The sequence below is a fragment of the Oreochromis niloticus genome, linkage group LG14, assembly GCF_001858045.2.
Source record: "Oreochromis niloticus isolate F11D_XX linkage group LG14, O_niloticus_UMD_NMBU, whole genome shotgun sequence".
NCBI classification, from domain to species: domain Eukaryota; kingdom Metazoa; phylum Chordata; class Actinopteri; order Cichliformes; family Cichlidae; genus Oreochromis; species Oreochromis niloticus.
The window spans coordinates 34,556,990-34,583,141 of NC_031979.2; the positions used below are offsets into that span (position 1 = coordinate 34,556,990).

General features: G+C 39.9%; 1 protein-coding gene across 3 annotated transcripts in view; it reads left to right on the top strand.

Moving 5' to 3' along the window:
* The first annotated feature begins 263 nt into the window (after window positions 1-263).
* The window catches only part of sptbn4b (spectrin, beta, non-erythrocytic 4b), a 101,744-nt gene continuing 75,855 nt past the window's right edge, over window positions 264-26,152 (top strand). For 2 of the 3 annotated variants that reach the window (XM_019345257.2, XM_025898391.1), the window contains exons 1-4: window positions 265-681; window positions 23,240-23,397; window positions 23,891-24,042; window positions 24,626-24,799. In XM_019345257.2, coding sequence (XP_019200802.1) covers window positions 23,253-23,397; window positions 23,891-24,042; window positions 24,626-24,799 — 471 coding nt within the window. In that variant the 5' untranslated portion in view covers window positions 265-681; window positions 23,240-23,252. Of the gene's footprint in view, window positions 682-23,239; window positions 23,398-23,890; window positions 24,043-24,625; window positions 24,800-26,152 lie in introns of all 3 variants that reach the window. The other variant, XM_025898392.1, reaches the window with a different exon arrangement.

The following is a 26,152-nucleotide window of genomic DNA, read 5'->3' on the forward strand; positions in this document are numbered from 1 at the left end:
TTAGACTTTCTTCTTAAATTTGTATTAATTAAAATATTTACCAGTGTTTTCAGATAAGAATAAGAATATTGATCTCAAAGGCAAATTCGTATAGATGTACTATGTGCTGGTATTTTTAACTTTTGTGATATTTCTTTTTTGTTCTTCTTTAGCCTTTGAATCAGTTTGCTGAAACACGGCCTCTTGTGGTTATCTGTTAAAATTCGTCACCGTCAGCGTCTCTCTCTCTCCCTCCCTTTCTCTCTCTCTCTCTCTCTCTCTGCCATTGATGCTGATATTTCTCCTCAGCATCACCAGCGGAGAGGAGGAGGAGGAGGAGGAAGGAGAGGTTGTGTCAGGTGGAAACTGGGACCTCTATGGATATCACCATCACCCTCCACCGGCACTGAACCTCAGCATCTCCCGGCCGGCGGTCAGCGCTGCAAGCACGCAGCGCTCTTAACGTGCGCTAAGGCGCAGTTTTTGCACATTGCACACCCCCCGCGGTGCTTCAGTAATTACACGAACCAGCCGCTTCCTCGTGTAATAGGGACTAATCGAGGGAAAACCCTGCTGGAATAAAAGCGGAGCGTCAGTCTCCTCCATTGATAAACCGCTCTCCTCATCGATTCGAGCCAGCGACGTCTTGGTGGAGGAGGAGGAGGACGAAACCAAACCAAAAAACTGACACTGAGGCTAAAGGTAAGGCCGATAAAAAAGCAAAAAGATGCTTCCTTTTCACTTGGTTGTCGTCTCATTCCCCGTGTGAGAGCAAGGAGTCGAGATGCATGGGATTTTTTTCCTCCTTTTTTGCCGGGATGCCGGCCTGCATTTGGGTGCAGGGTACCGCAGTGATCCGGCAAAGGGACGGACCGTTTCGTGTCTTATTTTCACTTACATGTGTACGTGATGCACGCCTGGAAAGGTGCTTATGATGCCTGCTGGATCTAATTGTCTAATTTAAAAGGAGAAATAAGCTGAGAAGCAGAATAGCGGCCTAGTTTTTTTTTTTTTGTGGGCTATGGTGCGTGATTGTATGTCTTAGCTTCTGTGTAACCTTTACTTTAAATTAGAGATCATTTATTTGGTTTCTAGCTACAGACTGCACACTGTACCCGTATGCACACTGCAGCAGAACTTCACAAGAATAAATATCGACAGTAATGCTCTATGCAGTATTTTAGTGGGAAGTTAAAATGTGCCTGTGGTCTCGTTATGTGACTTTACATTACTTTCGCTTTTCTGCACCTTTCTTCCCAAATCCTGGAGGGATTTTGCTGTCTTGGAAGGGGGGGTTGTAGATTGACTCAATTTATTCTCATGCTTTAGTTTGACAAGGCCTGAAGCAGCATGCACTGCTTCAGCAACACAAGTAGGAGATGCACTGCAGCCTGTCTAATGTCTGTTTGATCACTGCTGCAATAAAAAGTGACTACAACCCCTGTTGTGCACGGAGACATGTCACGGGCCACTGTTTGTCCTTTCTGTCTTGATCTGAAGTTTGCATGCAGGTGGGAGTTAGTTGGCTATCTCTACTTTGTGACTGTGCTGGAACAGCATGAATAAAAGAAGAGGGAGGAAGTGAACAGAGGCATGCGGTTATCTGAATTCATTTAATCATTAATACCAAACCGCTAACGGTACTTACTGTAAGTTTTGTGACTTTTTTGGACCCATTTGAGCCCCTTACTCCAGTGTCTCTCAGTGGGTTTATGTTGCACACAGCACTGTGAACCTTTTCATACCACATGTGGTGCTCAGCAGGTTTCTATAACCTGAATCCATTGCATTTTGTGGTATTTCAGTTTGTCTTGTGTCACTCATGTTATAAGAAAGTTTAACAGTTTGAACCCAGCTAGATCCCATTTCAAAGTGAACAAAACATGTCGTGGTAAGCAAGATTACTTCATGTATTTTAAATATTTAAAAACACTTTACCTTTAAAATGGCACAGTTTGTTCAAGTTTCTTCAGGGACTTGTTGGGGGATTGTTCCAGTCATCCAAGAGGACTTATCATGGTTCCCGTGTCTCTTCCCATAACCCTAGACTTCAGACTTCAGGGCTGGGATCAGCGACTGGGGGCACAACTTGTTCTTTTTGTGCTTGGCTGCATGTTTTGGGGACTTTGTTTGCTGCAGAGCGAGCTTGCTTCCCTGTTGATATTGCACAATGGAATCGTATCTAAAATCTTTGCACAGTAGTGTGAATATATATTTTATACATTTATGGTGTTTCTCAGCTAAAAAGAATTACTGTTCTTGTTGTCCCCATCTTCTCTGGATGATCAACAGCCCCTTTAGGACACTGAAGCTCTCTGTTGTTTATCAGACCACAAGGTCACTGTTTTAAGAGGTGTGTTCTTGCCAACTCAGAATTTGGGTGTGGTTGCTGCCCCTGCTTACAGATGCGGGTTCACTGTGCTGAGGTGAAGTGACTCAAAGTGACTCAGTGCAGTGTGTAAAGTGCGTACTGTGTGACGTCACAGTGAAGGATCTTGTGTGTGCGTGTGTGTGTGTGTGTGTGTGTGAGTGAGTGTGAAGGAGAGAAAGAGAGACAGCATCACTCCCTCAAAGAATGATCCAGATTCCATATATTTTGTCAGGTAATATCAGTGTGGATAAAGTTTGGGATTAAACCTGAGGTCATGTTTGGGTCAGAATGACAGAAACTTAAAGTTAGATTGGGTAAATGTTGGGTTCATTGTTAAATGTTATTGTAAGAACTGCAGAACATTATTGCTACACATTTGAGTTTGTACACAGATCAATAACAGAAACCTGACTGCAGCAAACGAATGAAAATTGTATAGAAAATATGAAATTACAGGGGGAAGTAAGACTGAGTGTCAGCGCTCTATCATCTGCAACCGTGCACTCACTGGCTGTTTTCCAGCAGAAAAATGTCCAAATGTAGCTGTAGCTATAAACTTTAAATTAACATTTACAAGCTATTGCATTGACTCTATAACTGCTATGTACCTGTTATAGTCACGAGGCAGCAAACATCTTTCCCATTTGAAACAACACATGAATGCTCTGAAAGCTCACGTCCCAGTTTTCCACCAGCACTTCAACACTCAGAGAGCATAAAAGATGGACGTAGCTTCCGGGTCTGAAAAGCGAAGCCAAATGTGAAAGTTCCTGCGTTCCTCTTGATTCCTGTGGCTGCAAAAGACTTCCAGGTTTACAGAAAAAGGAAAACGAAGAAAAAAATCTTCCCTTAAACTTGACCTCTGTAAACATTTTTGCCATAGGGTTATGGGCTCAGTCGCTCATTTCAGGTTATAATAAGTAAAAGACGAGGTCCATTTTGTCAATTTTGGCTATTCTAGGTTTCAGAAAGGAGCATCACGATTCACCCTTTGCACATCAAAACACCAACAAATGCTCAAGTCGTAGCTTTCGACTTCACTAATGAATGGGTGGCATCGTCTTTTAAATACAGTCTATGCATAAAGCAAGTAAACTGAGTTAGATCAATAGTAAAAACAAGAACATACAAACAGAAACGTAAGACAATGACTCAACAATTTTACCAACGTGGAGATAAGGGACAAGAAATTCTTAATCTTTAAAGCACAGGTGAGTGCTATTATTTAATTTCAGGGTTATTGTAATAGTATTAAAAGACAGTAGTGTCTGTGAAGGTTCTCAGTCATCCAGGTCATCGTAGTCAAAGGAGTTTGCAAAGAAAAGCGTCTGGACTTCTTTAAGTTGCTTGAAGACGTTTCACCTCTCATCCGAGAAGCTTCTTCAGTTCTAAGGTCAAATGGCCGAGAGTCCCAGATTTAAACCCAGTGGGAGTATCCCCCCAAGGAGGGACAAAGGACCCCCTGGTGATCCTCTAATCACATGCGCCCAGGTGTGAAAGCCCACTCACATCCTGGGCCATCTGACCTCAGGAATTCACATGACAAGGTGGGGCCAGGTTTCACAATGGGCTCACCCGAAACCCTGGCTGATTAGGTCCCACACCCGCTTTCACACCTGGGCGCATGTGATTAGAGGATCACCAGGGGGTCCTTTGTCCCTCCTTGGGGGGATACTCCCACTGGGTTTAAATCTGGGACTCTCGGCCATTTGACCTTAGAACTGAAGAAGCTTCTCGGATGAGAGGTGAAACGTCTTCAAGCAACTTAAAGAAGTCCAGACGCTTTTCTTTGCAAACTCCGAAAAAGACAGTAGTGTTTACAATAGGCGTTTAAATCTAACCTGAGCTTAAACGAGCCATCATTGATGACCTAAGCTCCTGTACAGACTGAATTAGTGCGATTTAGCTACTACAATTGGTAGAATTGAGTTCACCCTGTTCACACATCAACATGTTCACATGTTGCCTCCTGTTGATTTGATGGGTGTGATCAAACAGAAAATTGATTTTATTGGCAGTGTTTGATAGGATGTTCTTTCATACTGATAAAGTAATGTTTGTAAAACTGTAAAACAGAACATATGCACTGATATCAGACAGTCACGTCTTGTAATATCTTTAACTTTGGCGTTTTTTGACAAAGTTATGTTTTAATGGAGAATAATGTGGCGTCTTGAACTTTTCTCAAACCCTCCAAAGTCTGACACTTAATCACTTAATCAGTCTTTAGTAACCAAGCATTCTCCTCACAGTTGTCAATAGGCAGATGGGATATCAGCGAGCTAGCAGAGGCTGTGATTAATGTCCCCAAATGATGTGTATGTGACGATATTGATGAAGACTAAAGAAAAGGGGGAGGGGGTGCACTGAGGGTCTGGTCCAGATTAAGCCTTAGAGACACAGAGCTGCTGCCGCTGACTGATTAACACTGGCAGCTGTCTCTCTTTCTTACTCGACTCATCTTTCTGGTGATATGCCCCTATATCTGTCTCAGATCAGTTTCTGTATTTTCCCAGTGTCTTTCTATTTCACTTCTCTGTTTCCATATTTTCCTTCCTTTATCTCTCTAACATCTATATTCCACAATATCACACTTTATTTTCATCTTTCTAGTTTATTGTCTTCTCACCTCATCTGGTATATATTTGTCTCTCCCTCATTCTCTCTATCTCTAAATTTAACTTCTTTATCAAAAGAGATGGACAGTCCTGCATCCGTGAGGTACTTTAGGCTATTCTTGGATCACTGGTGGAGTAATATGAAGAGAAGAAATTGCTGACCTGAGAATTCATCATTGCACGGGAGTCGTATTGATCCATACGCACGATCTGAGGTAGAAATGGGGCGTGAATATGAATTAGTATGAAGTTTATGAAGTTTCTGTCATCCACTGCAAAGAGAAAAGTACCGACAGGCTCTGTGGAAAATGTACCCATGTAAATTAATATTGCAGTTTTGATTTGTTCCACTATTTATGTGTGTTTAAGTGCCTGATATAACTTAATCCCCCCCCTTCCAAAACTGTTAAAGTCACAATGAGCCACATATTTGCAGTAGATGAACAAGAACACGATAGACATTTCTATTTTTATCAACATCAGAATGGAGGAGAACTTCATGAGCTATCATCCTATTTTATACGATCAGAGGAGTCACAGGCAGCTAGCTGGGTTAAAATAGCTTTGTTAAACTGCATTGTGGGTACATATTTTTTTCAATTCAATTCAATTCAATTTTATTTATATAGCGCCAAATCACAACAAAAGTCGCCTCAAGGCGCTTTATATTGTACAGTAGATAGCACAATAATAAATACAGAGAAAAACCCAACAATCATATGACCCCCTATGAGCAAGCACTTTGGCGACAGTGGGAAGGAAAAACTCCCTTTTAACAGGAAGAAACCTCCGGCAGAACCAGGCTCAGGGAGGGGCGGCCATCTGCTGCGACCGGTTGGGGTGAAAGAAGGAAAACAGGATGAAAGACATGCTGTGGAAGAGAGACAGAGATTAATAACAGATATGATTCGATGCAGAGAGGTCTATTAGCACATAGTGAGTGAGAAAGGTGACTGGAAGGGAAAAACTCAATGCATCATGGGAATCCCCGGCAGCCTACGTCTATTGCAGCATAACTAAGGGAGGATTCAGGGTCACCTGGTCCAGCCCTAACTATATGCTTTAGCAAAAAGGAAAGTTTTAAGCCTAATCTTGAAAGTAGAGATAGTGTCTGTCTCCCGAATCCAAACTGGAAGTTGGTTCCACAGAAGAGGGGCCTGAAAACTGAAGGCTCTGCCTCCCATTCTACTTTTAAATACTCTAGGAACAACAAGTAGGCCTGCAGTGCAAGAGCGAAGTGCTCTAATAGGGTGATATGGTACTACAAGGTCATTAAGATAAGATGGGGCCTGATTATTTAAGACCTTGTATGTGAGGAGCAGGATTTTGAATTCAATTCTGGATTTAACAGGAAGCCAATGAAGGGAAGCCAAAACAGGAGAAATATGCTCTCTCTTTCTAGTCCCTGTCAGTACTCTTGCTGCAGCATTTTGGATTAGCTGAAGGCTTTTCAGCGAGTTTTTAGGACATCCTGATAATAGTGAATTACAGTAGTCCAGCCTGGAAGTAATAAATGCATGAACTAGTTTTTCAGCATCACTCTGAGACAGGATATTTCTAATTTTAGAGATGTTGCGCAAATGGAAGAAAGCAGTCTTACATATTTGTTTAATATGTGCGTTGAAGGACATGTCCTGGTCAAAAATGACTCCAAGGTTTCTCACAGTGTTACTGGAGGCCAAGGTAATGCCATCCAGAGTAAGAATCTGCTTAGATACCATATTTCTAAGATTTTCAGGGCCGAGTACAATAACCTCAGTTTTATCTGAATTAAGAAGCAGAAAGTTAGCGGCCATCCAGGTCTTTATGTCTTTAAGACATTCCTGCAGTTTAACTAATTGGTGTGTGTTACCTGGCTTCATGGATAGATAGAGCTGCGTGTCATCTGCATAGCAGTGAAAATTTATGCTATGTCTTCTAATGATGTTGCCTAGGGGAAGCATGTATAATGTAAATAGAATTGGTCCTAGCACTGAACCCTGTGGAACACCATAATTGACCTTAGTGTCTGAAGAGGACTCTCCATTTACATGTACAAATTGGAGTCTATTAGATAGATATGATACAAACCACTGCAGTGCAGTACCTGTAATACCTACAGCATGTTCTAATCGCTCTAATAGGATATTATGGTCAACAGTATCGAATGCAGCACTGAGGTCTAGCAGGACAAGCACAGAGATGAGTCCACTGTCAGAGGCCATAAGAAGATCATTTGTAACCTTCACTAAAGCTGTTTCTGTGCTGTGCTGAGCTCTGAAACCTGACTGAAACGCTTCAAATAAGCCATTCCTCTGCAGATGATCAGTTAGCTGTTTGACAACTACTCTTTCAAGGATTTTTGATATGAAAGGAAGGTTGGAGATTGGCCTATAATTAGCTAAGACAGCTGGGTCTAGAGATGGCTTTTTGAGTAAAGGTTTAACTACAGCCACCTTGAAGGCCTGTGGTACATAGCCGATTATTAGAGATAGGTTGATCATATTTAAGATTGAAGCATTAATTAATGGCAGGACTTCTTTGAGCAGTTTTGTAGGAATGGGGTCTAAAAGACACGTTGATGGTTTGGAGGAATTAATTATTGAAGTTAACTCAGAAAGATCAATTGGAGAAAAAGAGTCTAACTTAACATTGATGGTACTAAGAGTAGCTGTAGATGATATTACATCTGTGGGATGATTATTGGTAATTTTTTCTCTAATGATAAAAATTTTATTTGTGAAGAAGTTCATGAAGTCATTACTAGTTAACGTTAAAGGGATGGTTGGCTCAGTAGAGCTCTGACTTTTTGTCAGCCTGGCTACAGTGCTGAAGAGAAACCTGGGGTTGTTCTTATTTTCTTCAATCAGTGACGAATAGTAAGATGTTCTGGCTTTGCGGAGGGCTTTCTTATAAAGCAGCAAACTATTTCTCCAGGCTAAATGATGATCCTCTAAATTTGTGACACGCCATTTCCTCTCCAGCTTACGAGTTATCTGCTTTAGGCTACGTGTTTGAGAATTATACCACGGAGTCAGGGACTTTGGATTTGAGGCCTTAGTTTTCACAGGAGCTACAGTATCCAGAGTCGTACGTAGTGAGGAGGTAAAATTATTAACAAGATAATCGACCTCTGTTGGAGTAGCGTTCAGATAGCTGCTCTGCTCTATGTTGGTACAGGGCATTGAAGATGATAACAGTGGGTGGATTATATTCTTAAACTTAGTTACAGCACTTTCAGAAAGACATCTACTTTGATAAAGTCTACTCTCCACTGCTGTGTAATCAATTATTGTAAATGTAAATGTTATCAGGAAATGATCAGACAGCAGAGGGTTTTCAGGAAACACTGTTAAATATTCAGTTTCTATGCCATATGTTAAAACAAGATCTAGAGTGTGATTAAAGTGGTGGGTGGGTTCTTTTACATTTTGAGAGAAGCCAATTGAGTCTAATAACAGATTAAATGCCATGTTGAGGCTGTCATTTTTAGCATCTACATGGATGTTAAAATCACCCACAATAATTATTTTATCTGAGCTGAGCACTAAATCAGATAAAAAGTCTGAGAAATCAGAGAGAAACTCTGTGTAAGGCCCAGGTGGACGATAGATGATAACAAGTAAGACTGGTTTCTGAGTTTTACAGCTGGGGTGGACAAGGTTAAGCATCAGGCTTTCAAATGAATTAAAAGTCTGTCTTGGTCTTTCGTTAATTAATAGGCTGGTGTGAAAAATTGCTGCCACACCGCCCCCTCGGCCTGTGCTTCGAGATTTCTGGTAGTTAGAATGACTCGGGGGTGTTGATTCATTTAAACTAACATACTCATCCGGCTGCAACCAGGTTTCTGTAAGGCAGAGTAAATCGATTTGTTGATCAATTATTAAGTCATGTACTAACAGAGACTTGGAGGAGAGAGACCTAATATTTAATAATCCACATTTCACTGTTTTACTCTTTGGTTCAGATGTGGATACTGTATTGTTCTTTCTTTGTGATTTTTTATGTTTAAGTTGTTTATTGCTGGTTTTTGGTTTGTTTTTTGTCTTTTTGGGAGCTGACACAGTCTCAATGGAGATGGGTTTTTGGGGGGGTAGCAGGAGGAGAGAAGCTGCAGAGAGGCGTGTAAGACTGCAACTCTGCTTCCTGGTCCCAACTCTGGATAGTCATATTTTGGGGGGTTTAATAAATTTGTCCATATTTCTAGAAATGAGAGCTGCTCCGTCCAAAGTGGGATGGATGCCGTCTCTCCTAACAAGACCAGGTTTCCTCCAGAAGGTTTGCCAATTATCTATGAAGCCCACATCGTTTCTGGGACACCACTCAGACAGCCAGCAATTTAAGGAGAACATGCGGCTAAACATGTCACTCCTGGTCTGATTGGGGAGGGGACCAGAGAAAACTACAGAGTCCGACATTGTTTTGGCAAAGTTACACACACATATGCACTGTAAAATGTAATATTGTGTTTAATTAAAAATATTAAATAGGCTGAACTCAATTTTTATCAATTTGTTATTAGAACTCAATTTAAATAAGTTACCAGTACTTTTTATGCAAAAACGCTAATAAACTCCATTTATTTGAGTTGTCTTAACTTAGAAAAACTAAGTAAGCTGGAAGTTTTGCTTCTCAGTGCGGAAGGATGAAAGATGTGTTTTGAAAATGCCACGTGACTACCGTCCTCCTCCCTCGCGGATCAGTCCGCATGTTCACGGTGCATTTTTTATGGGATATGTGGAGCAAACCTGGAGAAGCGTCAGCTCAAGATATTATTGTTGTCATTGCTGTGGATCTTTACCTGATACACTGACTTGGTGAGTAAATGTTTACTCTTATTCAAACTGATTTTGTGGCTTCTCTTAGTTTAGCACCAGGTTTAAAATCTTGCTAGCTAGTTAGTGTTAGCCTAGCGTTGGTGCTGCCGCTGGGCTCATGTTACTTAAAAATTAACACCACAGCCTTAAAAACCTTACATAAAACTATGTGGTGAAATTTTCTGTTGATTGTTTGAAATAAATAAGTGAGATAAGAGCCCAGACAAAATTCTTCGGGAGGTGCAGCCATTAGGGGTGGGGTGGGGTGGGTGTGGGGGGTGGATAACAGAGCTCTCCGAAAACGTGGAAGCACTTTTGCAAATATGTGATATTTTGATAAATTAAGTAGATATTTGAGCATTACACAGCTACATTGTCGCCTGAAAATATCTTAAAAGGTTATTTTGTGACCCAGAAAGGGTAGTCTGGGGAAAAGGAGGATCGCATTTGTTGGCCGGTTGTCGGAGCCTGTGCGTACTTGTAAGCGCGGCAATGGCGGAGGAGCGCCGCTGAGAAACTTATTACTTTTTCTGGGTCACAAAATAAACTTTTAAGATATTTTCAGGCGAGAATGTAGCTGTGTAAAGTTCAAGTATCTGCTCGATTTATCAAGACATCACATATTTGCAAAAATGCTCCGACGTTTTCAGAGACGTCCATTTTTTTCATGCTTTGTGGCAGCTTTTGAACATCTGTGGCATCTATTAATGTCAAATCTAGCCTTTATTTAACAACATAAGCAAACTCTATGTTACAATGATTGCACAGCCATTAAGGATCAAATCAGCTTCTGAAAAATGTTCTGTTTTTTCTCCCTCTGCTTGCTTCTTACTGTCTTTGAGGCTCGGGACCAGCACTCCTGCTGTTGGACAGAAAGACATCAACTCAGTGGTAAGTGTTTTGGTTTTCCAATATATTAGCAACTGTCAGTGACATTTATATTAATCAGGCTGAACTTTAATCATACTTTAGATCAGCCTGTTTTACTTATTGTTTTATTTGTGCTTTGGTTTGGGGAAGTTGTTTCTTTACTGATCTTTTCCTGTCTTCTGTTATTAGACTTGAGATATGACTGCACTATGCTGTTGCTGGTGACCATGGTTAATTCTACAAGACATGCTGTGTAAGTAAACAAACAACAACAGTTTGGTCTGCATTTCTTGAAAGATCACGTCCCCCAAACTTAGTTTAGAGGGTCTACACTGTATATAGTGAAGTCTGCAAGTTTTCTAACAGCAAAATCTGTTTTGTGCCCAAAATCATTTTGCACATCATTAGAATGAAAGTTATTGGCCATGTTTGCATAGCCCTTTTTAAAATGATGCTTTCATGACATTATTGTGTGTCGGGTGGTGGTCAGGGCTATCCAGGCTGACAATTTGGGACATTGAATGTCATCTCTCCGGTGGGGAGGGAGCCTGAGATCGTCTAAATTGGAGTCTGTTTTATACCAAATGCAGAAAAAAATGTTTTAAGAAAGCAATTAAGTTCATGTTCCAAAAACTATGATTGTTTGCTTGCAGGACAACAGGAGAGATGAGTCCTCCGTCACAGATGGTGTGGTCAGTGAAGATGGTCGCCTGCAGGTTCAAGCTCATTGCACCTCCAACCCACGTCCACTGCCACTGTACTTAAGGGAAGTTAAAGACTTTCTTCTGCACCTACATTTGGATCACCTCGATCCATGATAGTCATTCAGGCAGTAATGCCTGGACTGGAAACAAGCCATCCTTAAAATATTACAACATTCCAGCTCATGTGTTGGAATGGAAAACAAATGTGTTGTTTAAATTAGAGACTGCACTTGTGACAGAACAATAAATATTTTATTTTGATTAGATAAGTAAGTACAAAACAAACTGTGGTAGGCCTAAACTTATTTTCAGAATAATTACATCTGAGACTTTGTTTCATTGTAAGATTATAACAGTGATGGCAATATAATTGTTTGTTGTTCAGCAGAACAGTGTCCAGTATGTTGGCTGTTATACTTTGTTGTGTTTGAAAATAAAAGTTGGGCTCATTTTAACATCATTACAAAAATTGTTGTTAATTATTTTTAATCATATTCAGGTTACCACAAATTGTTTTTTCATTTAGTTGAACTTAACATGTTTGTCAGTAGGTAAACATTTAGTATTGTACAGTCAGAAATATCAAGTTATTGTTAATACTGCAGACTTGCAATATATAAGTTGTCCTAACAGTCATCTTAAGTAAGCTTTACTTAGTTTTTTTGAGGCAACGAGTTTCCATAATTTTTTTGAGTTCTGGGAACTAACAAGGCTGTACAGTGTACTCAAAATGAGTAAGTTGCCCTAACTTGGTCATCTTACGTAAACTTGATCCAATTTTTTTGAGTTCTGGGAACAAATGAGCTTGTACAGAGTACTCAAAGTAAATAAGTTGTCCTAACTTAGTCATTTTTAGCTAAGCTTTACTCAATTTTTTTGAGGCAACGAGTTTCCATAATTTTTTTGAGTTCTGGGAACTAATTAGATTTTACAGTGTGATATAACTGGTTTGTGCCCCTATTACGCATGCATTGGGAAAGATGGGGAAAAAAGATAGTAAAAAAAGTATAATGGTGTAAAAGAGAACCAGTTAAACTACAGTGGTGGGCAGTAGAGGCTATAGCCATCCCTTATTTCTTTATGTCTTCCAAGGAAAATGGGAAATAAGTTGTCAGCTTTCTTGTCAGTTTTTTATGTAGTCTTTAGAAATAGTTCTCCTGGCTTCTGGAAGGACAATCTAGGCTCTTCTTTGGATGTTGGCTGCCTTTTGTTCTGTTTTCTGACAAGGTGATCTCACACTGCTTCAGTAATGTTAAAGTCGGGACTCTGGGAGGGAAAGATCGGTGCCTCCACCGTGTTTTACAGATGGCTGTAAAATTACACTCAAGACTCAACTAAGTGGTAAAGTTTAAAAGGTACAATGACATTTAAACTCTTGTCCTGGTTTTGGGATACGTGACTGAAACTGGAACTAGACTTAATTAAACTTATATATAATTTACAGACTAGTAATGATGGGATAAAAATTCGACCCAGAGAAGCTCATGGGATCCATCAGCTCTTTTTTCAGCTCCACAGTCACACAGTTTATATTAGCACTCGTTCACTTTACCATCAGTCTGTGGTCACTGCATGCTGTACATTACCATTGATGACTGAACAGCTTCAATGCAGCATTTCAGGGTTAAGTGTCTGTGAAGGTTCTCAGTCATCCAGGTCATCGTAGTCTAAGGAGCTTGGAAAGAAAAGCGTCTGGACTTCTTTGAGTTGCTTGAAGACGTTTCACCTCTCATCCGAGAAGCTTCTTCAGTTCTAGGGTCAAATGGTGGAGAGTCCCAGATTTAAACCCAGTGGGAGTTTCCCCCCAAAGAGGGACAAAGGACCCCCTGATGATCCTCTACCTAATCACATGAGCCAAGGTGTGAAAGTGGGTGTGGGTCCCAATCAGCCAGGGTTTCGGGTGAGCTCATTGTGAAACCTGGCCCCACCCTATCATGTGATTTCCTGAGGTCAGATGGCCCAGGATGTGAGTGGGCGTTAAGGCGTCTGGGAAGGGATCTCAAAACTGGATTATAGATGGCAGACAGTTGAGGCGGTGGTTTACGACACCAACTGTCTGCCATCTATAAACGCTTTTCTTTCCAAGCTCCTTAGACTTCAGGGTTAAGTGTTTTTTCAAGGACACCAGATGGTTAGCATTTAGACTATGGTCATTCTTTAGTTAGTTTAGAGGCATCAGTGTCAGATACTAATTGCCAAAATACAAGTTGTGAAAGCCAGACAAAGAGGATGAGAGGTTAGGACGCAGGGAGCGGTGGGAATAGAGAGAGGACAGTTGCAAAAGTGTGAAGGATAATAAAAGGAGAGAGCAGGGAGGCGGGGCGAGGGGCGTGGGGGGGGGTTACATTACGCTGCTGGTGAAACTGTGATTTATTGTGGTGGCTTACTTCAACAGCATAGCTAGCGAGAGAAGGCCATAATAACGCTGAGTGGTTTAGAGGAGAAGATGTAACGACTGACATTTCTGCACTCTCACACACGGATGTAGACGTGTGGTAGTATTTACACTATTAGATGATCCCTGAATAACAAAGCAACAGGAAACTTATAAGTGATAACTGTGACCAGTAATACATTGTTTGAAGTAAACTTCAAGCAACTTCTTTTTTTGTGTGTATATAAAAATTGTGCTAAAAAGAAAGTAAGTCCTATTTTGAATCCTATTTCAATTCCAAGGTTTTACATATCTGGCCTGAAACAGTGTGTGACAAACTAAGTCAACTTTGCAAGATTATTTTTATTTGTATGTATATGTAAAACCCTAGAACATAAAACAGTTGTGCTTTCTTTTTACTATGGCCATATATTGTTACAATAATGGAAGTTCATAATAAACTTGAACAAATTTTCAAGTAGTTCCTGTAAGCCAAAAACTCAGGTTCCAACATTTGTAAAAAATAAATAAATAAATAAAAAATCTTGTCTCTAATAGGGTCAATGAGCGCAGATATTCCAAATATGGTCATCTCACGCACATGAGTCTGGCTGTGGACACAGAAGCCCCTCCCACCTGCTTTTTAAGCCAGTCAGAAGAAAGTCATCTTAAAGGGAGGGGAGCTAAAACTGCATGTTTCAGACAGCAGTGGATGCACCGAGGCTTAGTGCAAGAAATCTGTGAACCACGCAGTGCTACTTTAAGAGAAAAAAGATGGAGCTGAAAGTGAGCAGAATAAATCCATTTAGAGTTTTTTTTGTCAAAAAGAATGCAGTTTCAAATGTGTGTCAAATGTGTAGATATTCAGCTTATGTTTTTGTTTTAAATCGGATAATATGCCTGTGTGTTTAATCAGATTTTAAGCTTCAGTTACAGTTTTGGCTTCCAGTGATTATCAAAACAAAATCTCTGAGATTATATGATTATTGTGCTTGGTTCTAACTTTGCTTTTGGTACTCTCTAAATTTACTGACTACCGGGCTGTGGAGGGTTTAATTACAAATCTTTCTTTCTTATTTTTGAATGAAAGTTCAAGAAAATTTACTCCCAAGAAATGAACTCTATGAGCAGTTGTATTAAAAGATCATAATCTCAATATTGACCAAATTAATTGTGGTTTCATTTCTGCTGTACTCAAACAGCTCTAATGGATAGCTGTGGATTCTAGGCTATTGATTAAGCAAAAAAAAATCAACTGAAATGTGACAGGCTTGTCTTAAAATAACCGATTAAGGGTTAATGTTCTAAAGCTTGTTTAAATGTAGAGGAAAAACTGAGACAGAATCTCTCACAGCCATGTCAATAAGACTGACAGATACAAGTCTGCATGATAAAACCTCAAAGTGAAGAGAACAGCTGAAAGAGTCACGACTGAGCTGAAACGCAGTCACACAAACATACTCAAACCACCTGGGGAGAAACAGAGATGGCCACCCTGGATGTAGAACATTTCCTTTTAGATGCTGTCCTATAAACCACAGTGATATAGGGTTCAGGTCCACCTGGAGAAAAACAGAAAAGCTTCATATGATCTAGATTCTCTCCTAAAAGTGAGAGATGAGAAGATATCTCTGGGCAAAGTTCCCATTTTTGCTGTCCTGTCTTTGCTAATTTCATTTATTTCAGTATTATCATCTCAGGTTGCCAAGTTCAAGGTGACTTACTGAGATAATTTAGTTTACTGTGAAACAGGCAGGTCTTGACATTGGAAAGAAATAATATATTTTAATATAAAAATATTTTTTATTCTTTCAAAATAAAATAGGACATGTCACTCTGTAACAAATTATTTAAGCAGTAAAAACTTACCAAACATGAGTGTATAAATTCTTGCATATTATCAGGTTCAGTACGTAAATATGTTTGGTTTTATTTGTGCGGTTTTCCACTGCATCTACTGGGGTAACAATATATGGAAGATGTCAAAGAGATCATACAACACACGGGCACAGATGTAATTCATGCTCTTTCTTCCAACACCATGGAGAGTTCAGAGAGGACGCTGCTGTTTAAAGGTTTGATCTCTTGGTGTTGGCACAGCTGCCCCCTACGAACTCTGTAACTCCGAGAGTTCAACATAAACGTCAGAGCAAGATCCCCGTTCTGAATCTGTGTTTTTGCTTTTATTTTTCAAAACTTTCTGGTCCAAGTTTGTTGTTTTTTTAAACTACTGTAATTATATTTGCTGAATTACCAGTGCGGTCAGATTATTAGATGTCTGCATATGCGCTGAATGCAGTGTGAAACACCATGGTGGACTCGCTTCTGTCGTCGCCTTCACAGAATAAAACATTTGGAGGTGTTTTGTATTTATGTGGCTGAATGAAAGATCATCAGCAGCATTACTCAGCACTTTCATTTTGAAGCTCACCAGCCCTGATCAGTATCAACTGTTCAGGATCCACCGGGTCCATCTGACTGTTCTTCCAAGCTCCACCCCCTGCACCTGCTGTGACATGACTGTGCATAATTATGATGGACTTGTGACATGCTCACTTCACCAGGCAACATTTGCACTTGACCTGATTTGATTTTCATTATTTTCAGAACTATTTTAAAGCTGTAGTAGTTTAAATGAGTCTTCTGTTTGTCCAGTGGCATCTGATGTTATCACGACACTCCTGGTAGTAAAAGTGTTCTTAATGTAGCGGTTAGTAAAACCATTAAACCATAACATATTCTGAGTTGTATCATAGTCAAAGAAGCACAAAAAGCAGCTTTAAAAAATGGTGACAAAAATATTTGATATGCAGTGATGTAGAGAGATGTCGATGGAGTCTACATCAATAGTTGATGAAGATCTGCAAACAGCATCTGATTTGAGCGCTAAAATCTATTACAGCAGAAAAACAACAGATGTCAGAAGTAATAATAAAGCTGTTTTCTTTGTCTCTCCTGCTTGTGAGCTTGTTCTGCTTTTTTGATTTTATACTTCATACAGACAAAGAAAGGGGGTGGTGATCCTTCTAGCTTACTGCCCACAGTGGTATTTTTTCCTGAGGTTGGACAAGGAAAAGGAAACGAATGTACAATGAGCGAAACCAGTGGTGTTACTATACATGAAGCTCTGCTACTCTGTGACAGTCAGTCATTAATTAAATCATTGTTTTTCTTGGTTAACTAAAATGTGCTATAGATAGAGATTTTTACTGAAAAATAATTGATTTCAATATATATTATGAACGCTTTCAGTGTGTTCTTAGTCTATAAAGTGGAACCATTCACATGTCAATATTCAAAAAGGTCAACAAAACATATTAAACTGCTTCACATTTGCATTGTTTGTTAAACAACAACTACAGAAAAACTTACAGAAATGTCATGTCAATTTAAATTAACTATTTAATCATAAATTTATGATTCATGTCTAAGTCTAAACTGAAGTTATTATGTTTTTTGTTTAGTTTTTTTGCATTAAAATCCATCAATCCAGCCGTTTTCTTAACTGCTTATCTAATTCATGGTCAGAGGGCGACTGGAGCCTATCACAGCTGTCGCTGTATGAGAGGCGGGGTACACCCTGGACATGTCGCCAGTCCATCACAGGGCTAACATAAAGAGACAGATAACCATTCATGCTCACATTCATACCTACAGACAGCACAGAATCAGGTCACGTTATCATACATGATTCTCATTCAAGCGAAGCACAGGATTGCTGCCTGTGGACAAGTAGTAACACGTGTATGTTTGCATGTACACACACTCCACAATAGGCACCTCAGCTTTTTGGGGGGGTTAAAATCCACCGTTCAAGAACTTGTAAAACCTAATGCTGAGCAAATATATTTCCATATTTTTCCTGGTTCTTCAACAAAGACACATCACACAATATCTTAAGATCTCGTTGGCATTAACTGTTTTTTCAGAACGATGTTAGAGAATTTTGAAATTATTATTATTATTATTATGAATATTGTTGCCAATATTAGAATGAATTTAGTGTTACACAAGTATGAATGCAGATGAAAGTTTGTGGTCACTTGTTTTTTAACTTCAGCTGAGGTTTCCTGCAGGCTGTGTTCAGTGTGTCGAAACAGAGCATAAAACAGATAGCCAGCAGTGTGTGTGTGAGACTGCCTACAGCTGACTGATTCCTGAACAGCTGAGTCTGATTATTAGAATAAAGGTGATAACACACACACACATCAGAGCAGCCTTGTGTTTGATTTGATTGATTTTAGGACACCAGGTGGTTGAGGTTCGGCTAAGCACAAGGCAAGGAGAATAGAGGGCACGCTTGCGCAGTCACGTATTTTGGCTGCAGTTTGACTGATGCGGACTTTTGTTGTGATTCAGCTTTTGTGTCTCCTCTGTAATCCAATCACCGGCTTTAATGCGTATTTCAGTTTGTTTTATCGCCTTACAAAAATATACAGTTACAGGGTTTTTCCTGCAGTCGTCATCCACTAAACAGGTTTTGAACTTCCACCACAGGTAAACTAGCATAGTTATGATACAGAATAATTTTGACACCCAGCTTCATTTACTCATCATCAAATGGTAAGAATTATGAGAGAAAGACACAACAAGAGGTTAATAAGGGGGAAAGCTTGTTGGATGATCCGCCATCTGAGGAAAACAGAGGCTGTATCTTTAAAGCTACATGTCTTTTAGCTTTTAGCTGGACTGTGGATGTCAGCAGCCCTCAGTCAAAGTGGGTCATCTGTCAGGAAGACTTGGCTAATGCTAGCATGGTGCCACAAGCTAAGGAGGCACTTAGAAAGCAAACATCTTTGAAAGAAACTTGGCCTACTTCATAAAGGAGCTAGATATGAAACAGCAACACTGTTTTTTGGATTGCATGAAAGTACCTAACAAGGTGATAGAGGTGGGTTAAAATCAGAGCCTAGCTGATATAAGATTTTTTTCAGACCGATACTAATATGTGGTGATTTAAAAATCCGATACACAAACGTAAGCAGATCTCGCTAACATTTCTTATGTGTTGTTACTTCTGAGCCTTAATGAGATACAATGGCAGCACAGCTGTGGAGAACTTAATCTGGCTGACTCTGCTGGCTGTTTGTGGTGCTCCGAACCTGTGTTGGTGCAGAGAGCCTTCTGATGGAACATCAGAACTCATGTTTGAAGATTATTTCTGTCCTTTACCTAAATAAAGCAAAATTGTTGGCTGTTTTAAATGCTAACATCATTAAGTCTGTAAAGAACTAATATCTGCTGATATTGAATCTGGTTGAAATTCAGTAAAAAAAAAAAAACCCTGCAGATTTCATGACCGGTCTAAATGCTGCAAATGGGCAAAAATTAAGTAAAAACTGCAATCAAAGAAAAACTAATGACATGTTAGACATTGGAGATCTTTTGTGCAGATACACGTCTTGAAATTCTCGCTTCCCCTGAGTGGTTTGAACAGAAAGTGGGCCAGTCATTCCACTGTCACCTCCCCCAAAAGCCTATTTTAGAAAAGAGAAACCTTGATGCATGTTCTAATATTTGTTTTTAATTTGCAGGATTCACCTGCAGGCCTCTTCTGTTGCCTTATAGTCATTACATCAGTCTGGCCACAGATATTTCTCAGTGAAGGTTCCCATGTTAGTACTCCTGGTTCTTTCTGGGGTGTTTCTGTCTAAACATTCACATAAGCCTGCTGGCTTCACGGCTTGCGATATCAGTCAGTACAGAGCATGGTGGGATTCTGCAGCCAACCTCAAAGGTGGCTCTCACACGTTTTGAAGGAAAATGCTGGCGAGTGACTTTAGTCCACATGGGGGATTAGAGTGAAAACTGTACAGGGATTTAGGGACATTAAACAAGGGGCTAGCTCATTTACAACATCTGAGATCACACCATCAGCTGCCACTCATCTGAAAACTAATCACAAAATAGACCGCTGCGTGATGTTCTCAGTGCGGCCATAAAGGGAGAGCCCGTGTTTTAGGGATGTTTAAGAGGAAAGGTCGCACTTTGGTGTCGAGAAAAAAGAAAAGTCTTTTTTCCCGAGCCATCAGTTTGCGCTAATATTCAGCAGTCATGCAAGAGCTTGGAAGGATTGTAGTAGGAATGACCTTTGCAATCCAACTGTTTAATTATTGTAGTATAAATGTAAACATATGCATTTGACTCATTTGTTCTTTTTTGAAAACACAATAAACCTGGCAATATATTATAAATGAATAAATACTTCATTTGAAGTATCCAAATGTTCAAAGAATACAGCATATTTCATAATTTTTTCTCACAAATTGAATTTTTTTTTAGATAACAATGAGCTGAGGAATAAAATGTACTGTATAAAGTAGAGAAGATGTATCTATTGAAAGGTTGGGCTTAATTTTATCTATTTTTTTTACATTTCCAAAACAATTCTATTAGTATTTTGTTTTTTAAAGGTTAAAGTTAATTGAAAAGAACATTTTGTATTGTTGTCTTTTCATTCAGTCAGGTTACGTATAAATGTATCTGATTTACTGTAGGCTTCACTTTGTTGGGTTTCACTGCAGTCCTCTTTCTGCATCATCACCAGATAGAAAGCTCTATAATATTTATCCTCTCCAGAGAGGACAGCTAAGTGCATGTGCACAGCTACTTCTTCTCTTTCTGTCTTGCAGGGCACGCTGACATTTACTCGATATGGCTATGTTGTTTTTCCAGCGGTTTAGGTATAGTGACAACCGTGAGCTTGGGTTTGTGTTGCAGAGGGAGGGGGCGGCCAGAAAAAGGGGCCAGATGAGGACAGGAAAAAGAGATTACAGACAAGAGGCAGAAAATTTCAGAGAAACCTTCCTAAACAGTAGCATCAAATGCTTATTTGACTTTTGAAATCTTCAGTCACATAAATTGAACTTAATGGGTGAGTATAGTGTTACTAACATTAACTAAAAAGTAACAATACAAATTCAGGGCATGTAACTGTTGGGTGAATTCTTCCTATGTGTTGAAAGAAGGGTATAGGGAGAAATGGGGGAGGGGAAAGGGGGGAGAACATTTTTCATTCTGTGTTATCTTGTGAGGCATTTCAAGGACAGGGGTTTTAATGAGTGCACACTGGAAAGGCCAATGATTTTAGGATGCTGAAGGATGACCACCAAACATACTGCTGTATCTGCTAAAAACAACCATACTGAAACAATGTAGCCGCAAAAATGAGCCAGCAGGTTTTTAAACGCTAAGAATGCGTCACTTTCTATCTTTGTAAGAAGTTTAAAGAGAAATAAGACAAAAGAAGCACTCTGGATAAATATACAGAGAATACATTTCTTACATTTCTATCATCAGTTTTTCCCCTTGAACCCACATGTGTAAACGCTCAGTAGGCTATGGGTTTGATTCCCAGTGGGGCCGGCCATGGAAACAAACATGTATTCTTCCCCCTCCCTCCCCTTTGTTAGCAGCTTTGGAGAAGAGCACCAAATGGCATCTTTTATATCCGTGGGCACATCTGCTCCTCACCAAGAGAAACCATTGCTTGTATTTTCCATTCATTGTGTGTGTAACACAAAGAGCGAGAACATGAGAAACTAATGATGAATGTGGTGTGTTTACCTGGGAATTCTTATTAGATTCCCAATGTGCATCTAAAACATTTATGATTTATTTAATGTCCAGTGCACTGCTCTATACATCATTACCAACACAAGCTTTTATATTTCAAATGCATGTTGTGATACGTACAATCCCTGGTCCCTTTATTTGGTACACCTGGCAAGTGCCTAATACCATGAAGAATTAAGAGATGCCTATATCTTTATTGTGGAGGTTCAGTAAGGTGCTGGACACATTCCTGAAAGACTTAATGAAGTCCATGTTGGCATAATAGCATCACACAGGGATGCCTATTTGTCGGCTGCACATCCATGATGTGAATCTTAGGTTCCACCACATCCCAAAGATGCTTTATTGGATTTAGATCAGCTGACTGTGGAACTCACTGTAATGTTCAAGAAAGATGATTTGAGCTTTGTGACATGGTGTGCTGTCCTGCAGAAGATGGGCACACTATGATCACAAAACGTGTTCAGATACTCAGGTGGGCTGTAATATTTGACGATCCTCAGATGGTACCAAGAGGCCCAAAGTTTGTCAAGATTATATCCCCACACACCAGCAGCAGCCTGAACCGCTCATACAAGATGGGATGTTCCTACCCTAAGCCTAACCATTAAAAATGAATGCGAACTCTAACCTTCAGTCTAAACCTAAACATAACCTAATGGTAACCCTGACACTAAAACCACATTTTGAGCCTCAAAAATGCCTTCAAACCTGTGGGGACGGGCATTTTGGTCCCCACAAGTATAGTAGCATGCCAATTTCCTGTCCTCACAAAGATGTCTAAACATGTATAAACACACACACACACACACACACACACACACACACTGAAAACAACAAACTGTCAAATTCAGGAAAAGACAGGAGGTACCATCTATTTTTGCATGACACATCCTTTATATGTAAAAGAACAATTTAAAACAGAGGGTGTGTATGAAGAAGACTAAAACAGACGGTACCAGTTTTTTGGTGCCTTAATTTGGAAAAACCCAGCTTTTTATTTCAGAGCGCCAAGCTGTTCTAACAGAGAGGCGTTTAAGTTTTCACCCAGTCTGCTGATTTTTATGTGTGTGCTCTGAATTCTGTCATGAGTGCCACGAATCGAACCGTGCATTGCTCGAAGCACACTATTTACACCACATTATCCAGTGCTCACTGTTAAGGTTTCATTTTCATTTTAATTGAAGCCTCTAACTGATATCAAACATCTCTGTGAGCTCTTCAAATGAATGCCGCTGAAGCTGATGAATATCAGAAAATTGAACAGGAGGTTTTTCATTGTTGTTTGTTTTGAATGTTTCTGTTTCTTAACTCTCAGCCGGCACAGTGTGATTTCATGCAGAGGTTTAGAAGCTATTTTTATGTACCTGCTTTCAGCTGTCAAAGGGATGGGCTGAAGAGATGAGATGCCCAAGTCATTTTAAGTCTATTTTAAGCTTTGCTATTGTAAAATGCTTTGATGCCAAGGTCAGGTACTGCATCATTCATGAACAGGAAAGGACCTATTGACTCCTTATTTCTGCAGACGTCTCCTTATTAAACCGTGAATTTTCAGTCTGAATTTGCTTCAGTGGCTAAACTTGTGTGGCTGAATAAGGGTTAAGAGATATCTAATAAGGACGTGTGAAGTCAGTGAGAGTTTAATTATCAGGTGCGAAAGGCTTTTCACCTGTGGGGATGGAGCAATGGCACTTGTCTTTGCCACTTCTTTTTCTCTCCTCTGCATGTGTGAATGTGCTCACATACATATATATGTATTTGTATATGTGAGTAGCTCATTAAAGCAAACACAATGATATTTATATTGGCTCATTCAAAACCTATTTCATCAAGCATGACTGTACAGATGATTTTTTAATTTAATTTTTATATGTTACCAGGAAGACTTTATCACATCCTTTATTTCTTAAACAGGCTGATCAGATATTTTGACAGTATTTGATTTTTCGCAGGGCGTCGGGCGCGATGGCTAATGCCTCTCCAGACCTGGACAACGCGGAAGCCCAGCGCCAGCTTAACAACAACAACCGACCAATCAGCTCTGGCTTCTGGGAGACAGAGTGTACCAGCTCCAAACTGTTCGAGTGCTCCCGCATCAAGGCCCTGGCAGGTCAGAGGTCGCACACAGATCAGTGCACATGCTTACTCACATTTACACAAATACAGACACTGCAGACATTTGACCGTATTGTGTGTTCATATACAAAATGAATAATACCTACTTTCAGGGCATTTTTAAACAATTAATCAAATGCAATTTAATTAAATGTAATTTATATAGCACCCAGTCACAACAACAGTTGCCTCAAGGTGTTTTATATTTTTAGAGTTTTCATTTTTTAACTGTTTAATAGTGAATAATGTGCACCTTGTATTTTAGGTATTTGAAGAAAATATTTCATAAAGATTAGATCAACTTTGTCAGGCAAGGGGCAAGCATGAGTGTGCATGCAGCTGAAAGGAACAAAAGGAGGCACACATGCTTTTTAAAGAGTCTTTCAGGGCCATTTGAAGTGATTCTCATCTAACTGTTTCACATATATAAAGTTGATATTATTGTATCTGTTCCTTTAACTTAAAATTTATTTCCCAATTTCCCTCAGATGAACGAGATGCAGTGCAAAAGAAGACTTTTACAAAGTGGGTTAACTCTCATCTAGCCAGGGTGTCCTGTCGCATATCTGACCTTTACAACGACCTGAGGGATGGATACATGCTCACCAGACTGCTGGAGGTCCTCAGTGGAGAGCTGCTGGTAGGAACCGTCACGGTTTTAGTTTTGTAATCCTTCATTTTTGTTCATTCTGTCAGTTTCTTCCTGACTGATTTTATTTTGACTGAATATCTGCCCTCATTGACGGACTTTTAAAAAATTGAATAAAGAAATTTGAAGGGGGTCTGTAAACTTCACAGATTAGAACATTAACAAAAAAAAAATCAAATGTGTCCAGGGTCTTTGGCTCTGCATGAAGCCCTTTTCTGGTTACTTTCCCCCTGAAAGGAAGGAGCATGTAATCAGTTCTGTCTTTGTTTGTCTTTGTGTTTGTTACCTGTCAGTTACCACTTTGCCTGATATATCATGTCTCCTTAAGTTTACCTTTATTTCACAGTGGGAGGCAGTAGTAAGAAAGAATTTGCCCCTATACTAAAAATATCCCCAGATTCTCCCCAGTGGTTTTTACTTCTGTCATTTCTAAAAGTAAAATTTAAGTTAAATCCAGCCTTTTGACTCTCTTTGTTATTATTTTAACAATGTTTGCTATATCCCTGCATGTAGTATGTCAATAATAACAGTTATCTTGTTACAAGTACTCATTAAACTCTTTTTCCTGCCACAGCCGAGGCCCACACGAGGTCGAATGCGGATCCACTGCCTGGAGAACGTCGACAAAGCGCTGCAGTTTCTTAAAGAGCAGAGGGTTCACCTGGAAAACGTCGGTTCCCATGACATTGTGGACGGAAACCATCGCCTTACCCTGGGCCTTATCTGGACCATCATCCTTCGCTTTCAGGTAAATTTAAAACACAGATTCATCATGACAGATTTCATGGACGTCTGATGAGCCAACTTTGTCACTGTATAGAGAAAAGGTGGTTTTATTCTATTCCAGGATATGAAGTGTTTCTTTGCGGATGTAATATTTGACTGCTGGTTTTGCGGAAACTGGCTGTGCAAAGTTGCTGTAATCAGCAGTGCATCGTTTATCTCTTGGTGGTTTGGGGAAGGCTGTCACATGCGCTGCGTCACCAGTGTGCGACAGCGACAGCCATGTTTAGTGGATGAAGCCTTAATGTCACTCAGTGGCTGACCGGTAGCAGTTGCCTTCCAGTCTGCTCTTCAGCAAGGACACACGGGCACACCGTTTTATCTACCTTACCTGAGCCGGCTTTCATCTGTCTCATCGCACACCCTCTGGCATGTACATACCACACACATGCACACACTCTCACACAGGGTTCCAGGCCTCAGCAGCAGTGATACAGGATCACCTTCTTCCCTGTAAGTACAGCAGAAATCTACGGCTTCTCTTTATATTGCTTCAGTGCTACAGCGTGGCATTGGCTCACACTGCTTACATGACATTATTCAGATGTCTCTGTAACATTCACGGTGCACAGTCGCCTATCAGCTTTTCTCCTGGGACCGAGTATTGTCATGCTAGACCTGGCTACCCACCACAAAGCACATTTGCCAGCACTGCTAATAGAATTATCTTGCAGCGTGTGCAACCCTCTGCAGGCCGAGCTCATGAGACAGAGAGGATCAACGTTCACTGTGTGCAAGACAGCTCACTGATACAGAAATCTGCAGATACAGAAATCAATAAGTGTGTTGTTGTACGCTGATTATTACCGCCTGATGGTTGTGTTTTTGGTAGCGTTTGCGTACATGCATGTTATCCTATCTGTAAACACTGACATGACCTTTTGAAAGAATTCTGATAAAATTTTGTAGGGGTGTTGAGGCAGGGGGTCATGTTAGCAATCCATTAATTCATATGCCTAACATCCAACAAGGTCTTCAAGGTCAACTTAATGATTTATTGGCTGGAAATTGACGAAAAAGCCTCATAACTTCGAAACTATGTTTCTAATAAGTGTGGTGTGTACTGTCAACATGTCCACATGTTCATAAAATCCCTTCATCTTTAAAAATGGTTAAAATTCTAGTACCTTTTGTTGTAATGGCAACAAATGGAACTTGTATGTTCAAATTGACCCCAAAATGCATTATGTCTTTAAAAAAGCATTGTCATGAGAAGGAGAACGAGCAGCTTAGTTATTTAGAAATATACTGTAGTATAATTTTTGCAATCAGCTCAAGTTATTTATGTTGTATTTCACAAATCCATGCCAATTATCCA